We start from the raw sequence: 17,872 nt of genomic DNA, 5'->3' as shown, positions 1-17,872 counted from the left end.
CTATAGATCCTGGATGATGGGGGAGACTTAACCCACTGGGTTTATAAGAAGTATCCAAACGTGTTTAAGAAGATCCGAGGCATTGTGGAAGAGAGCGTGACTGGTGTTCACAGGTAACAGATTCTGGAGTAGCTGCCCCTTGTGTCCTTGCCTCAGCAAACTCTTCTGGTCTCTCTTAGGCTTTAGGACTGTGTTTCAGACTTATAACTAAATGGGAATATCTTCATTAGATAAAACTTCTGAGTTTTTACTTTTGAAAAATCAAGTTGATCCTAGAAGGAAGTTATTTCAGGTTCTAGTTCATACATTTTTCTCTCCCATTTACTCCACTGAGTGATTCTCAACTAGTGTTGAGGGGCGGGTAGGGAATAAGTGTATCTTGAAAAACTGTATTCAATATTGTATTATCATTTTATATTTGAAATATGAAAAACAATCCTATTGTAAAACTACATGTTAACACTACAAAAAGTAAAACTGGGCAAAATATTCTTGGCTTGTCGGAATACTGAAAAGATATCTGAAAGAGTGTTTCTTGGGGGCACATTGCACATGCTTACTCTCTCTCACACACACACACACATGGAACCATATCAGAATCATTGATAGTCTTTGTTTATCAGAAGTAGGCATGGATTTCTATTGAAAACTGCTGATCAAAGGAAATAACATGCCCTATAAAGGGAAGAGAAGTACATTTCTTCAATTGAAAGGCTTTTTTTTTCTTCCAAAAAAGGGGTAAAGGGAGAAGAAAATGAAAAGAAGTGTGGAGGGATGACAAGGAAATAATCATGTTTTCTAATATCCTTGGGCAATAAATGAGACTGGGAAGGGCAGCATGGAACTTGAAGAGAATTAGGCAGATTTTGCCACATATTATGTTGTGCCAGCTAACTTGGTTTTTGTTTGTTTTTGTGACCTCTTCTCCCTTTAGGCTATATCAGCTCTCCAAAGCTGGGAAGCTCTGTGTTCCGGCCATGAACGTCAATGATTCTGTTACCAAACAGAAGTTTGATAACTTGTACTGCTGCCGAGAATCCATTTTGGATGGGTAGGTTGAATGTATATATATTCAAATTTCTAGGGGCTCTGGTCTTGTCCCCTGGTCTTCCTTTGGCTTTAAAAGTTTATTAGAGGGACCATTTCATACTGAGCTCTGCCAGCTTCCAATTGATATTCTCAAGGGCATTGGCCCACACTTTTAACTGTGAAGAGGAACTGAGTTTGAGCTGTTAACATTTGAGTTGAGTCCTTGTCTGTTTCCACAGCCTGAAGAGGACCACAGATGTGATGTTTGGTGGGAAACAAGTGGTGGTGTGTGGCTATGGTGAGGTAAATAGCTGGGTCTCAGTGTCTCTTTCTTTTTGTGTACTTACTAGAAATAGTTGGTGAAGGAGGCTTATGCTGTCAATCTAGAGTCACTGATACAAGGTTTAAATTTTTTTAGATAATGTATCTCAAACAATAGCAAAAGTCTTTTATTCAGATTTATGAACAGAAACATACAAAATGAATTGAGTTTTCAGATTTTACCATTTTGTTTTGTGGTATAGATACCAGTATCATTTTCCCCAATTATAACAATAACCTTTAATGAGACTTAATTCAAATGAATGTGTAGCATTTTAGCCCCCACAAGTGACTTGCAGTAGAATTAAGGGTGGAATCTGAAATGGCATACAGTTGAATATCTCCAAACTGGAATAGGTCACAGATTTTGTTGTCTTCAGCAATGACCCACAGAAGTTCCTGAGCTACGAAGCTATCCTTGAGTAGATTCTTGTCAAGTAAGAGAATAAGAAATTAGAGGTTGCTTAGAGTAAGTTGCTTTTGCTTAGTCTTGTTTACCTAATGAAAACTGCTGTGCAAAGCCCAGTCCTTCCTATGACATGTCTGCTAAATTACCTCTCTAACTGAGGTTCACCACGTAATCTGGATCTGTTTCTGTTCTGCTTGGGATTGGAGCATCTGTGCAGTTGCTCATCAGATGACGGGCTGTTTCATGAAGGTTAATTCCTGTCTCACAAATAACCTACCTATCCGAAATATCCATGATGTAATGAACCTAATGACTTGACCGTTCTTTTCTTCTGCAGGTAGGCAAGGGCTGCTGTGCTGCTCTCAAAGCTCTTGGAGCAATTGTCTACATTACCGAAATCGACCCCATCTGTGCTCTGCAGGCTTGGTAAGAACAGACTGATAATACTATTAGATTCACCCTAGGTACTTTATGTTACTGAGAGTTCATAATTGAGTATATTAATCATTTTTGCAGAAATCACCTAGGGGAAGAGAAGGCTAGGACTGCTCTGTTCTTCTCATTCTAACCCTAGGGCTCTCTTAGAGCCTCTTGGCAGTTTTCCTTCCTGGATGGAGTCTTAGGGACTCTGAAGAGGCCAGTGTATATAGTTTAGCACAGCTTATCACTCACCATTCCTGTGAGGTGGCACTGGATCCAACTTTAGAAGGGGATCTTGTCTCATTTCATGACCATCTTCCCTCCCACTGCCTTCTTGCTTTACTCATAATGTTCCTTTCTTTTCTTCTAGCATGGATGGGTTCAGGGTGGTAAAGCTAAATGAAGTCATCCGGCAAGTTGATGTCGTAATAACTTGCACAGGTAAATAACTTGCATAGAGGGGTGTTTATTCAGAGGCTAAATCTTGAAAGTAGTCTTAGTGACTTTCATACAAAGGAGGTGAGACCTCTGTTCAGTATAAAGATCTCAGAACTAGAATAAGCTGTCAGAACCTTAACATGTTTTCCAGAGTAAAAAACTTCTTTCCCTGGTGACTTTTTATACTGCTTGATCTGAAGACCAGGTAGCCTAAGGAGTGGTTATGCATGTCTTCTCTCAGAATGTGTACATGTCCTTTAATGCCAGCAAGCCTCCTGTCTCCTATGTTCTACCAGAAAGCCAACCAGTACCTTTGTTGTCCAGCATCTCTTTCCTTAGCCACTCATCTTTACTTTTAGGAAATAAGAATGTAGTGACACGGGAGCACTTGGATCGCATGAAAAACAGTTGTATCGTATGCAATATGGGCCATTCCAATACGGAAATCGATGTGGTAAGGCTCCTCTCATTTGTTGCTAGGCATTTCTCTACTACCTTTCATTAATAACGATAGTCAACTGTGCTTTCTTCCTTTCAGACCAGCCTCCGCACTCCAGAGCTGACGTGGGAGCGAGTACGTTCTCAGGTGGACCATGTCATCTGGCCAGATGGCAAACGAGTTGTCCTCCTGGCAGAGGTACACACAGAAAAGGACTCTGGCAGAGCAGCACAAGCAGAGTAGTTAGATCCATGGTGGGGGTGGCGGGGGGGAACAAATATTGGGCCTGTGTTTCCCTGAATTTTATCTTTGGAGAGAGAGATATTTCACAAATTATCTGGTCCCCAAAATAAAACCACTTAAAAAAAATCTCATTACTAAGTAACACTATTTCCTAACCACAGCTGATTCTTTAACCTTTCAGACTCAGATGGATTTGCAGAAAATAGGAAAAAGCCTAGAGTCCTGATCTGGAACTGTAATTCTTCCTCTTCCAGCTGAGTCTAGAGGGGTGTAAAGTCTTCTTCCGCTTTGGCTTGACTTGTATGCCATTGGAATCTGAGACAGAGCTCATCCCAGGGCTCTCTCTTACCTTTCCAGGGTCGTCTACTCAATTTGAGCTGCTCCACAGTTCCCACCTTTGTTCTGTCCATCACAGCCACAACACAGGTATGTGGCAAAATGCCTGCTTACATTGCACCGCAATTTGTGGAACTGGGCGTAGATCAGTTCCAGTGAGGGTGTACTGTACTATGTTCTCATCATCCTATTCTTTTTTTATGTAATAAATTGTTGAGACTTAGGTATTCTCAAGTACAGAAAAGAGTCACTAGTCAGTATTTGTTGAATTGGCTGTTTAGTTGAGAATATAATGTTCCAGCTTAGTTTTATTTGAGTTGTTCTTTTGTCAGGAACTAAACAAAAACAACAAATCCTCTTAGGATGTGTGCTGCCCTTTAGTATAGGCAAAGTCTTAGGTGCTGTCACTATGGTAGATCACTGTAGTACTTACCCAAATGCTATTAAACCTGGTTTTATTTTTATGTACCTGTCTAACAATTATTTTTATGTTTTCTGGTCTTCTTTTCCCACCTTAGGCTTTGGCACTGATAGAACTCTATAATGCACCTGAGGGACGATACAAGCAGGATGTATACTTGCTTCCTAAGAAAATGGGTGAGTGAAAAACAGTGGAATCCTATGCAGACAGCTGCATAGTTTGGTAAAATGACTGCCATGAAAGGCATTGGATTTAGAGTCAGAGTTCCAATTCCTGTTCTTGTGCTTACTGGTTGTTTGACCTCAGGACAAGTTCTAATCTCCATGATCCTCAGTTTCTTGATTGGTAAAATGAGAATAATACTACATACATTGTAGAATTGTGTGAGAATCCCAGCTAATGAGTAACAGTGCTTAACACAATGGTTTAGGGTAGATGTTCTTACTCTAAGTAGCCTTATTAAGTTCAGTAAACTTCCTAGTGCAGCTGAGTACATACAGCCTTGGACCAAAATGAAAGAAACACAGGTTTTATTGTCCATTATCTGTGAGGATATGCAAACTATCCAATCTCTTGTAAGCAACCCATGCTGTGTTAAAGTGACATAATACATCATCTGTAGTCCTTTACCTTTCTGCATGGTGGTACCCATCTCCCATATCTCCTTGGCTAGGCCAAATCCCTTACTTCTTAACGCTAAAATACTTCTTGCTGTCCTCTCCTCCAATAGCTTACTTCAGACTTTTTTTTTTTTTTTAAGTGTATAATTATAAAAGGGAAGCTTATCTATGGAAAAGTAATAATTTTGTGCCAACTACCTTGGAAATTCATGATCCTAAGATTTGATCCTAAGATCCATGGATCTTATCCTAAATAAGTGTTATTGACACAGGCTCTTCCTAGCTTACTGGTGTCCACTTTGATTGCTAATTTGACTATAATTTAATCTAGTTAAGGAGGTTGCTGCAGGAAGGTAGGAGTAGCATGTGACATGTTGGCCACTGCAGGGAAGGCCCCTGCTTTGTCACAGAAGGATAGAGAGGTAAAAGCCCACTCCCTTTTGTTACCCTGGTAAGTGGCTTTTCTGAACTCACTTGAGATGTGCTGAGAGAAGCACCCTGCCCAGAAAGGCAGCCTTGAGGTTTTTTTTTATTAAGCAAATATTTCAAGTTGTGGATTCTTTTAGAGTTATTCCATCCCTTGTCTGCTTTCTTAAAAAAGCTTCAAATGAAAATGGGAAATTATAACCTGAGAGACATTTTGAAAAGGAGTGTGCTCTCCTGCCACTTTGCTCTTCCTAGATGAATACGTTGCCAGCTTGCACCTGCCATCATTTGATGCCCACCTTACAGAGCTGACAGATGACCAAGCAAAATATCTGGGACTCAACAAAAATGGGCCATTCAAACCTAATTATTACAGGTAAACCTGGGGAGAAGCAAGTGAAAAGCTCTTTTTCCCAGTATTAAACCAAGCAGGCTAGCCTGTTTCTGACATAAAGATCAAATGTTGTACCAGAGTACAAGAAATCTGTTCCAGGCCAGGCACGGTGGCTCACACCTGTAATCCCAGCACTTTGAGAGGTCTAGGCGGGTGGATCACGAGGTCAGGAGTTCAAGACCACCCTGGCCAACATGGTGAAGCCCTATCTCTTAGCCGGGCATGGTGGCAGGCACCTGTAATCCCAGTTACTCAGGTAGCTGAGGCACAAGAATCACTTGAACCCGGGAGGCAGAGGTTGCAGTGAGCCAGGATCACACCACTGCACTCCAGCCTGGGTGATGGAGTGAGACTCTGTCTTAAAAAACAAAACAAAACAAAAAAAAACCAGTTAACAAGGTAGATAGAGAAATTGTCGTAGATGTAAGGGAGTTTGGGGTTTTTTTTGAAATTTTGGAGCCTGGGCCTCACCCCAAGAGATTCTGATATATTTGGTCTGCGATGGGACCAAATTTACAAAACATTATTTTGTAAAACCTCCCCAGATTATTGTAATGTTTAGTCAGGGTTGAAAAACACTGACTCGGCCGGGCGCGGTGGCTCAAGCCTGTAATCCCAGCACTTTGGGAGGCCGAGACGGGCGGATCACGAGGTCAGGAGATCAAGACCATCCTGGCTAACACGGTGAAACCCCGTCTCTACTAAAAAATACAAAAAACTAGCCGGGCGAGGTGGCGGGCGCCTGTAGTCCCAGCTACAGAGGAGGCTGAGGCAGGAGAATGGTGTAAACCCGGGAGGCGGAACTTGCAGTGAGCTGAGATCCGGCCACTGCACTCCAGCCTGGGCGACAAAGCGAGACTCCGTCTCAAAAAAAAAAAAAAAGAAAAAGAAAAACACTGACTCATTCCTGGGAACAGGTGGTAACACCAGAAATGGCATTGCTAGAGACCCTGTGGAAGAACAAGGGAGAATGGTGCCCTGGAGAATGACTGCAGGGATCCCACCCAGGCTGGGGAGGGGCCCTGGAGAAGGTGCTCTGTTTCTGATTGTTCTCTTGGAACTCTCATATGGAAGACATAAGTGTTAACCAATCTCTCTCTCTTTACAGATACTAATGGACCATATTACCAAGGACCAGTCCACATGACCCACACACTCTAAAAGAAATATTTTTTAAGATAACTTTTATTTTCTTCTTATTCCTTTCCTCTTGATTTCTTTCCTATAATTTCATTCTTGTTTTTTCATCTCATTATCCAAGTTCTGCAGACCACACAGGAACTTGCTTCATGGCTCTTTAGATGAAATAGAAGTTCAGGGTTCCTCACCCTAGTCACTAAAGAAGGATTTTACTCTCCCATCCCAGAAAGGTGATTCTTTCTTTACCATTTCTGGGGACTTTAGTCTTAATTAGGTACCTTATTAACAGGAAATGCTAAGGTACCTTCTCTGTGGAACAATCTGCAATGTCTAAATCGCCTTAAAAGAGCCCATTTCTTAGCTGCTGAAATCAGTGCTCTTTCACTTCTTCAGAGAAGCAGGGATGGTACCTACCCGGCAGGTAGGTTAGGTGTAGGTGGTGCATGTTAATTTCCCTTAGAAGTTCCAAGCCCTGTTTCCTGTGTGAAGGTGGTATGTCTGGTTCAGAGATGTGTATAATGAGCGTTGCTTGTTAAGACCAGGAGGCCCACTTGGATTTATAGTACAGCCCTTCCTCTACTCCCACCAGACTTTCTCATTTTTCTAGTTTTTAACTAGACTCTATTGAGTTTAATTTTGTCCTCTAGGATTTATTTCTGTTGTCCAAAAAAAAAAAACACAGAAAAATTAAGGAGAATTTTTAGTGTTAATGCTGAGGAACTACTTGAGTGGTTAGTTGTTACCAATTTCTCTTTCGAACCTTTGGAGCTAAGGGTGCTGAGTCTAGAGAAGTGCTAGTCTCAAGCCCTTTTAAGTCCCTCTGTTTCTAGCCTATAGTTTATAGCATCAGTGAACTGGAGCCATAACAGCAAATTCTATCAGCTCTGTCCCATACAGCTTGTGCTGAAGGCAAATTTCTTGAGCCATTGCTCAGTATAAAGCACTGAGTTCTATCTTTAGGATTTATCTTTAAGAGCAAATTTCTGGTCAGCTGTGCTTCTGCAACCTAAAATATTTAAAGGGAGGTAGGTGTGGGCAGGAGGAGAAATGATAAATTGGGCCAGGGCAAGAAATACCTAGCTGCATATAATTTGTCTGGGATTATACACCCTATATAATGTTAGTTTTACAGAAGTAATGCGACTTTTGATTGCTACATACCACAAAAAGTTTATGAACTGAAATCTTAAAGGGCAGTTGATGTGGGAAGAAAGTAGTCAGTACATCCTGGCTCATGCTCTGAAAGAATCTCCAGAGAGGCTCTCTCAAAGATCAGGGAGATATATTCCCATGCCATGCACCCTGCTTCCCAGCATTTCTGCATGGTCAAATGAGCTTTATGCTCATGAGCTTTAAGTTTATAATTATCCAGGATTTTAAATCCTCAACTTGTTCTAGCTTGTGATCCTTCAAAGTTGGGTCATACATTAGTGCTAGATACTAGAAATATTCACTTTTCCACTGATCAGAGAGACAGACATTAAAAACAAAAATAGAAGAAAGGAAAGCTTTCACCCTGCAGCTTCTTAGCAGGGGACAATTGTCTTGCCAAAACTTTTTTCCCTTTTCTCTCCCATTTTCTCCCACCCAGTCCCTTCTCACCCCTTGCCAGTGTGACCATGCTTGCTTCTCTGTAGATGTTAACAGTTAAGGCCCATTTTCCTCAGGCACTTAACCAGCCAATCAGAACACCACATCTGTTAGGGGAGGTAACCTGGCCAACAGTGTGTCCATCACATCAGCCCTGCTGGAGGGAAGGGACCCACATTCACCTGCCCTCTGGCCTGCCCCCGATCCCATATCTATTACTGTGTCCATAGGAATAATAGGTAAGGGCTGTGTCTCTGTCAAGCCATGTAACAAAGGACACTGTAAAAAAAAAAAAAAGTCTGGCATCAGAGGGAGCATGTGGAGAGCAACTTGGGAGGAACAAGTTCATTTTGTATTGAATGATTTTTAATGAATGCAATATTAATCCTTGCAGATGAGCAATAATCATTAAAATCGATTAAAATGATAAGACCTTATTGGCAGTCTGTGTCATTCTTTGTTGAACAGCAAAACTTCATCAGAACCTGTTTTCTAGGGTGTGACAAGTTATAGGTCAGCAGCATTTAATAGAGATGTGTTGAGGGCCTAATATGTAGAGGCTGGATACAGGATTCTTCAGTAATATCTGAAGTTTTCTATGCCTGCTCTGTGCCAAGCACCGGGCCTGGGTACTTTTACTCCTAACTTCCTTCAGGAAGCAGACTTGCTGCTTCAGCCTCAGGGCTCCTCATTTGCATAGTTCCTTCTAAGACCTAATTTCTAAAGAATGCCCCCAAAGTTACGTAAGCTTCAGCCTCCTCCTACACCTGTATCCATTTCTGAAGTGGTCTCAGTGTCTGGGTTTTTGTTTTTTTTTGTTTTTGTTTTTTTTTTTTTTTGAGACAAGGTCTCACTCTGTCACCCAGCTTGGAGTACAGTGGCTTGATCTCAGCTCACTGCAACTTCTGCCTCCCGGGCTCAAGTGATCCTCCCACCTCAACCTCCCAAGTAGCTGGGACCACAGTCTCAGCTAATTTTTTTGTATTTTTGGTAAGGATGGAGTTTCATCATGAAGTCCAGGCTGATCTCAAACTCCTGGGCTCAAGTGATCCTCCTGCCTCTGCCTCCCAAAGTACTGGGATTACTGGCTAGTGTCTTCTGATATAACAAAGTATTTGTCTTAGTCAGTTTCTGCTGCTCCAGCCAAATCCTGAGACTAAGTAATTTATAAAGAACAGAAATTGATATTCTCACAGTTTTGGAGGCTGGGAAGTCCAAGGTCAAGTCGTTGGCAGATTTGGTGTCTGAAGAGGGCTGCTCCCTGCTTCCAAGATGGTGCCTCTTATGCATCCTAATATAGCAGAAAGTAGAAGGGCAAAAAGGACCTACCTATTTCCCTCCAGTCCTTTTTTAAGGTCATTCAACCCATTCATGAGGACAAAGCTCCTAAAGGCCCTACGTCTTGATACTATCACATTGGCAATTAAGCTTCAACAGATGAATTTTGAGGGACACATTCAGATCACAGCATTCCATCCCTGGCCTCCCAAATTCATGTCCTCCTTATATGCAAAATACATTCAATCCATCTCAATACCCTTTAAAGTCTTAACACATTCCAGCACCAACTCAGAAGTCTAGAGTCTCATTCAAATCAGATACAGGTGAGACTCAAGATATAATTCATCCAAGGCCAGACATGGTGGCTCACACCTGTAATCCCAGCACTTGGGGAGGCTGAAGCGGGTGGATCACCTGAGGTCAGGAGTTCAAGACCAGCCTGGCCAACATGGCCAAACCCTGTCTCTACTAAAAATACAAAAATTAGCCGGGCCTGGTGGTGGGTGCCCATACTCCTAGCTACTCAGGGGCTGAGACAGGAGCATCACTTGAAACTGGGAGTCAGAGTTTGCAGTGAGTGAGCTGAGATAGTACCGCTGCACTCCAGCCTGGGCAACAGAGCAAAACTCCATCTTAAAAAAAAAGATACAGTTCATCCTCTGTGAACCTGTAAAATCAAATGAGTTAGGTACTTCCAAAATACAATGGTGGGGTAGGCATAGGGAACATTCTTATTCCAAAAGGGAGAAATAGGAAAGAAAAAAGGAGTAACAGATTCCAGTCGAATCTAAAATCCAACAGGTCACATGTTAAATCTTACAGCTTCAGAATAATCTGACTCCATGCCCTACCTCTGGACACACTGGGGTGGGGTTTGGGCTCCAAAAGCTTTGCTTGGTGCAGCCCATGTGACAACTCTCAGGTTGGAGTCTCATGTCTGCAGCTCTCCCAGGCTGGAGTTTGTTCTGGGTTCTTGAGGTCACCTTGCTTCCATAGCTCCACTAGGCATTGCCCTAGTGGGAACTCCGCAGTAGCCCTGCCCCTGTGGCAGTTCTGTGCCTGGAACTCAAAACTCTCCAAGGCATCCTTTGAAATCTGTCTAGGCACTACATTCTCCACTGAAAGGAGCCAGGACTCACTGGAGAAATGACTGATTTCATGGCAGAGCAAAAAACGTACAAGATAAGCCAGAAAGCAAGGAAGGGCTTAAAAAAGAATACATAAGCCAGCTTTAAGGGATTTACATGGGGTAAATCTGAGACAATCTGAGCATCAGAATAGTAATGACTTGTAACGCATTGTAACAAAATAGAAAACTATGACTCTCTGCTAATAGAAATGAATGACTGAATAAGTAAATAGAAATTTAATGAGGAATGGTATATGTACATATTTTCTTTTATTCTATTTATTTTTGAGATGGAGGCTCACTCTTGTTGCCCAGGGTGAAATGCAATGGCGTGATCTTGGCTCACTGCAATCTCTGCCTTCCGGATTCAAGTGATTCTTGTGCCTCAGCCTCCCGAGTAGCTGGGATTACAGACTCCCACCACCACACCCGGCTAATTTTTGTATTTTTAGTAGAGATGGGGTTTCACCATGTTGGCCAGGCTGGTCTTCAACTCCTGACCTCATGTGATCCACCCGCCTCGGCCTCCCAAAGTGCTGGGATTACAGGTGTGAGCCACCGTGCCCAGCCCATATATACTTTCAAAGCAGCCTTCCGTAAAGTATTTCTTAAATACAATAATGGGGAAAAGAGTAGCTTCACAGTAGTGAAGTCTGGCAGACCACCTTAATCAATGGAAAGAAATGAACCTCAGTAATGGGACAAATCTAGATCTTTGCCACTTGATAGGTTGCATTGAGAAGAATACAGCATCCCTTATATGAAAAATCCATATTGAAGGACATTTTACAAAAGGACTGGCTCTTCTAAGGTATCAAAGTCAACGAATGACTAAAGAACTTCAGGAGACTAATACAACAACCAAATGCTATCCTGAACTTGTTCATTTTGCTATATAAAGATATAAAGGACTTTATAGGAACAACTGGTAAAACTTGAAAGAGCTTGGAGGATGAGGCAATAGTAATATCTGTTAATTTCCAAATGTTAATGGCTGATCTGTGGTTATACAGAATGCTTGTTTGTAGGAAATCAACACTAAAGTATTAGAAGTGATGGGTTATCAAGTCAACAATTCACTTTCGGATGGGTCTGGAAAAAATTATTTGTAATATACTTGCTACTTTTTTGTTTGTTTATTTCAAAGTTAAAATTTTGTTCAATGAGAATTTGAAGATCACAAAATCCGACCAGCTTGATCGAGAAAACTTTAAAAATCAATTGTGCTCTATTTAGGGACATCTTAGACCAAAAATAAAGGTGAAGGCTTTTGGATTAGTAAAGGAAAATAAAATCAACAGAAAAACAGCATTTTACATGCCTATACAAAAAAAATATTTCACTGACAATATGTCACCACTAAAGTAATACACAGACCAGAGGGTTCGACAAGAAACCGGAGTGGCTTTCTCCTGTAATCCCAGCACGTTGCGAGGCCAGGGTGGGAGGATTGCTTGAGCTCAGGAGTCGGAGACCAGCCTACGCAACATTAGTGAGACTCATTTAAAAAATTACCTGGATGTGGTGGTGCACACTTGTAGTCCCAACAACTTTGAGGGCTGAGGTGGGAAGATTGCTTGAGCCCAGGAAGTCAAGGCTGCAGTGTAACCCTGATCACGCCGCTGCACTCCAGCCTGGGTAGAAGAGTGAGACCCTGTCTCAAAAAAAAAAAAAAAAAAGTGACGAGTGACGAGTGGGGTTGCAAGAAACTACTCCAGAGTGTTCCTGGGTTATGGATACTGAACAAAGTCTTCCCCACCAAATAACTTCTGAATTCAGGACATTTCTAGAGAAATTTGTAAATTTTGAAAGAATGTAAAAGAAGAATTAACAGCTGTACTTCTCTGCTAATGGGTATGAAACACTGGGTTAGGGCAATGGTTGGCAAAACTATAGCTCTCCCAGCAGCCAAACTGGCCTACTGCTTGTGTTTGTGTAGTTCACAAGCTAAGAATGGTTTTTACATTTTTACACAGTTGAAAAAAATCACTAATATTTTGTGACATTTGAAAATTATATAAGATTCAAATTTTAGTGTCCATAAATGGAACTTTAATACATAGCCACACTCATTCATTTATGAAATGTCTATGGCTACTTTCGTGCCACAGTGGTAAAGCTGAATAGGTGCAAACAAATGTCTTACAAAACCCAAAATGCTTACTATCTGGCCCTTTACAGAAAGTTTTCTGATCCCAGGTATAAAAGTTGTGTTAGGTATAAAGGTAAAGATGTAACAGAAAGCATTTGATTTGCAATCTGTTAGGTAAGAAGAGGGATCTCTGTGTGAGAGCAGAAACAGAGAATAAACATGAAAGAAAAGGATATCGAACAAAGAGTTTTCCAGTCTAGGTTGCAGATGCTAAATTCACCTGCATCCTGGCCAGGATTCACTTTAGGATTAGGAAATGTTACAAACTGATAAAGCAACTCAGATAGTGCTTGGGAAGGTAATTGTTATTGCAATTTAGAAATATGTACTTGAGTAATCAATTTAAACTTGCAATTTTAAGTTGCAACCAATTTTACATACAGTATTGGAAATTTATACTATGTATTGGAAACATACAAGTACACAGTATCAGAACTTTTAAGAATAGTATTTTGGCCAGGCGTGTGGCTCACGCCTGTAACCCCAGCACTTTGGGAGGCCGAGGTGGGTGGATCACCTGAGGTCAGGAGTTCGAGATCAGCCTGGCTAACATGGTGAAACCCCGATTCTACTAAAAACACAAAAAATTAGTTGAGTGTGGTGGCATGCGCCTGTAATCCCAGCTACTTGGGAGGCTGAGTCAGGAAAATCGCTTGAACCCGGGAGGCGGAGGTCGCAGTGAGCCAAGATTGTGCCACTGCACTCCAGCATGGGCGACAAGAGCGAAAACTGTCTCAAATTGAAAAAAAAAAAAAAAAAGGAAGGAAAGAAAGAAGGAAAGAAGGAAAAGAAAGAATAGTATTTTGTTTGCTTTTATTTTGTTTGTATTTTGTGCCCATTGACAAAAGGCAACTTAATATATTAAATGTATAAACATATTTGAAAAGGTTTAAAGGAATTTAAGTTTTTAAGTGGGATATTCAAAATCCCTTAGAAGTCATTAATATTTGCTAGGTTTTTACAATAAGATTTATAAGCTGAACTTTTTTTTACTTTTTTTTCTTTTGAGACGGAGTCTCACTCTGTTGTCCAGGCTGGAGTGCAGTGGCATGATCTCGGCTCACTGCAACCTCTGCTTCTTAGGTTCAAGCGATGCTCCCATCTCAGCCTCCTGAGTAGCTGGAACTACAGGCGTGTACCACCACTCCCGCGTAAGATTTTGTATTTTACGTAAAGATGGGGTTTCACCATCTCGGCCAGGATGATCTTGAACTCCTGACCTCAAGTGATCTACCCACCTTGACTTCCCAAAGTGCTGGGATTACAGGTGCGAGCCACCGCGCCTGGCCTATAAGCTGAACTTCAAAAAGCTTAAGTCATGTTTTTGTTACGTTAATACATTGAATAGTAACTTATTAAGCTGAAGTAACATCTCATCTGTCCACACAGGCAGCCCTTGAAGACATTTTATTTCATTTATTTGTTTATTTATTTTTTGAGAAGTCTCACTCTGTTGCCCAAGCTGGAGTGCAGTGGTGCAATCTCGACTCACTGCAACCTCCGCCTCCCAGGTTCAAGCGATTCACCTGCCTCAGCCCCCGGAGTAGCTGGGACCACAGGCACGCACCACTACCCCTGGCAATTTTTTTTTTTTTTTTTTTTTTTGTATTTTTAGTAGAGACAGGGTTTCACTGTGTTAGCCAGGATGGTCTCGATCTCCTGACCTCGTGATCGCCCGCCTCGATCTCCCAAAGTGCTGAGATTTCAGGCGTAAGCCACCCCGCCCGGACTTTGAAGACATTTTATAATGTCCTCCAGAAGGAATTGTTCTGGGTTGTGGCCCTGAGGGTACTTGTCTTGGATCCAGGCCTTTCTTCCCTGCTGTCTTGTGGCGTGGTTCTCCACTGCAACCACCAGATGGCGCGTTGCTCATGTGATCTGGTTGTCAGGGTCTCCTGCCAAGAAAGGATAATAAAATACAGGTCTGAAATTCTTTCTCTGAAACCCCTATATTTTGAAATTGAGAATTTCCCAGGTGTTTAGGAAATAGATAAAGACACAGTATATTACATAATACTTTGACTTAATCTTTTTTTTAGTTTTCAGTTTAGAGACAGGGTCTTGCTCTTTCTCCCAGGCTGGAGTGCAATGGCAGGATCATACCTCATTGCAGCCCAGAACTCCTGGTCTCAAGCGATTCTCTCACCTCAGACTCCTGAGCAGCTGGGATGACAGGCACACCACAATGCCTCTAATTTTATAATTTTTTTGTAGAGATCAGGTCTCGCTATGTTGCCCAGGCTGGTCTTAAACTCATGATCTCAAGTGATCTTTCCACTTTGGCCTACCAAAGTGCTATGATTACAGGCATAAGCTACCATGACCAGCCTTGACGTAGTCTTTTGACTAATTCATGTTGTATGTAAGAAAGCTGAGATGTTATAAATTAATCTGACCTGAGACAGAGTGAAGCTGGCTGGTCCCTTTGGAAGACAGAATTAACTATTAGTTATTTGCCTTATTAATTAACCAAAACATTATTAATATTATCCTCTTCTGATAGCCATTAATGGAGAGAACTCCATGTGACACAGTAACTAGAGGGTAAGACCAGACCCATAAATGTTTTATATGCTATATAGATTACTTTAATATTGAGCATTTCAGTGACTAGCAATGTATTGTCCAGGGCTAGGATGGAAATTGCTAGAAACAGGCTCACTCTGCCTCCCAGCATATACTTAGGTATCAATGAATGTGAAACATGTTACCGAGTACCTGACACGCTGTAGGCACAGAATACATGCCAATTTCCTTCTACAGAGCCCACCTGGAGCAGCCACTATATTCCTGCAGCTCCTGCAATACTAGAATGGCTCAAATATGAAATTTCTTCCTCCAGTCTCTTGAACAATGACTGCTCGTGGTGAAGGAAGGGCTTCTCACCTTGGTTATCACCTCTTGGTAATAATTCTCCTTTATTAAAACAAACAAACAAAAACAAATAATGCTTTATAGTTTTCTTTTTTCTTTTCTTTTTTTTTTTTGGAGGCACAGTCTTCCTCTGTCACCCAGGTTGGAGTGCAGTGGTGCAGTCTCGGCTCACTGCAGCCTCTGCCTCCCAGGTTCAAGCTATTTTCCTGCCTCAGCCTCCTGAGTAGCTGGGATTTCAGGCGCCTGCCACCATGGCTCAAAATGTTACAGGAAAGAGTCTCAATCCAGACCCCAAGAGAGGGCTCTTAGATCTCTCACAAGAAAGAATTCAGGGAGTCCATAGCGTAATGTGAAAGCAAGTTTATTATGAAAGTCAAAGTATAAAAGAATGGCTGCTCCATAGGCAGAGCAGCCCCGAGGGCTGCTGGTTGCCCATTTTTATGCTTATTTCTTGATTATATGCTAAACAAGGGGTGGGTTATTCATGCCTCCCCTTTGTAGACCATCTGGGATAACTTCCTGGTGTTGCCATGGCATTTGTAAACTGTCATGGTGCTGGTGGGAGTGTAAAAGCGAGGAGGACTAGCTGTCACTCTCATCGCCATGTTGATTTTGGTGGGTTTGGGCCGGCTTCTTTACTGCAAACTGTTTTATCAGCAGGATCTTTATGACGTGTATCTTGTGCTGACCTCTATCTCATCCTGTGACTAAGAATGCCCTAATCTCCTGGGAATGCAGCCCAGTAGCTCTCAGCCTCGTTTTACCCAGCCCCTATTCAAGATGGAGTTGCCCTGGTTCACACACCTCCGACAAAAAGGCAAGTGGGATTATTCTCATTTTACAGATGGGGAAGGAAAAAAGAGAAATGCATGAAGACACTTTACAACTTCTACTCTCTACTGGGTTGTGCTTCTCTCAAAGTTTCCTAGCAAGTTGGAGTAGTGAGCTCTCCAGCTGTGCTTCTGCTCCTTCACATTTGGGATTCTTTTTCCTTCCAGATCTGTATACTCTGTCTTATGCATGCCCCATTCCATTAGTTAGCCATTTCTTTTTCAAAAATTTTTAAATTTGATTTTTTTTTTTGGCGGGGGGTAGGGTACAGATAGGGTCTCGCTCTGTTGCCCAGGCTGGTCTCAAATTCCTGGGCTCAAACGATCCTCCCACTTCAACTTCTCAAAGTGCTGAGCTTACAGGCGTGAGCCATGTGCCTGGCCTCTCAAAGTTAACCATTTTCTTATTGGCTATTTCTCAAATTAGGTTAATCGCAGCTTTACACTATTGAAAACACCATTGCCTGGAATATTATTGTACACCTATCTTTATTTAAATCTGATTATTTCCTTAGAATCTATTACTAGAAGTGGAATTATTGAACCAAAACCTTCCCTGTTCTAAATTTAGCTGAAACATGTTTTTCCCCAGGTGACACAGCTTATGATAGGCACAGGAAGATAGATAGGAGGAAATAGCAGTGTGGTAGTTTTGGATTATTTATTAATTTACAACAGAGACTTTTTAAGCACCTACTAGGTTGGACCTCAGGGGAAATCCCTGGAGAGTTGTATCACAGGGACTTTCTGGACTTGAGCCTGGGGTGTAGAGCAGGCAATATGTAAAGCTGGAGAGACAAAGATAGATAAAATGCCTTTAAGGATTTCACAGTATAACAACAGATAATGGTAAGAGCTATTATCACACAACACTTCTAAGATGTCTGATGAGTATCTCGAACTTGATGTGTCCAAAACTGAAGTCTTGATCTTTCCTCTAAACCTGTTTTTCTTACTCTTGGGCTTACTTATTTATTAAAGTGATACAGCCATCCACTCAGTTGCCCAAACCTAGATCTAGGGGGTCATTGTTTATTCCCCCCACCCAGCTGATCAGATTCCAGCAAATCCTGTCCCCCTACCTACACAAAATAGAAATATCAACCCAACGCTCCACTCTGGTGCAAGTACCATCATCTCCATCTACATGGTCCCCTAACTTGTCTTGCCTTATCCACTCTTGCAACTCTCCAATCCCTTCTCCAAAAGCAGCCAGATTGAACTTGTAAACATCACACCATAACATCTCCGTGGTTAACACCCTCGAATGGTTTTCCATTTCACTTAGAATAAAATTCAAACTCCTTCCCACTACCTTCAAGGCCCTGCATTCTTCTGGTCCCTGCATTATCATTATATGGCTCTCATCAACTACTATCC

The 17,872-nt window shown here is 41.8% G+C and overlaps 1 protein-coding gene across 2 annotated transcripts in view; it reads left to right on the top strand.

The window, feature by feature from the left end:
• The window catches only part of AHCYL1 (adenosylhomocysteinase like 1), a 41,055-nt gene extending 32,392 nt beyond the window's left edge, over positions 1-8,663 (top strand). The window contains exons 7-17 of one of the 2 annotated variants that reach the window (XM_015146895.3): positions 7-113; positions 935-1,051; positions 1,269-1,332; positions 2,097-2,185; positions 2,550-2,620; positions 2,977-3,071; positions 3,156-3,254; positions 3,657-3,725; positions 4,154-4,232; positions 5,358-5,478; positions 6,605-8,663. In XM_015146895.3, the coding sequence (XP_015002381.1) occupies positions 7-113; positions 935-1,051; positions 1,269-1,332; positions 2,097-2,185; positions 2,550-2,620; positions 2,977-3,071; positions 3,156-3,254; positions 3,657-3,725; positions 4,154-4,232; positions 5,358-5,478; positions 6,605-6,611 (918 nt within the window). In that variant the 3' untranslated portion in view covers positions 6,612-8,663. 2 annotated transcript variants of the gene reach the window in all.
• The last annotated feature ends 9,209 nt before the right edge of the window (positions 8,664-17,872 follow it).

Source organism: Macaca mulatta, chromosome 1 (genome assembly GCF_049350105.2).
Source record: "Macaca mulatta isolate MMU2019108-1 chromosome 1, T2T-MMU8v2.0, whole genome shotgun sequence".
NCBI classification, from domain to species: domain Eukaryota; kingdom Metazoa; phylum Chordata; class Mammalia; order Primates; family Cercopithecidae; genus Macaca; species Macaca mulatta.
This window is presented reverse-complemented; position numbering and strand designations above follow the sequence as displayed.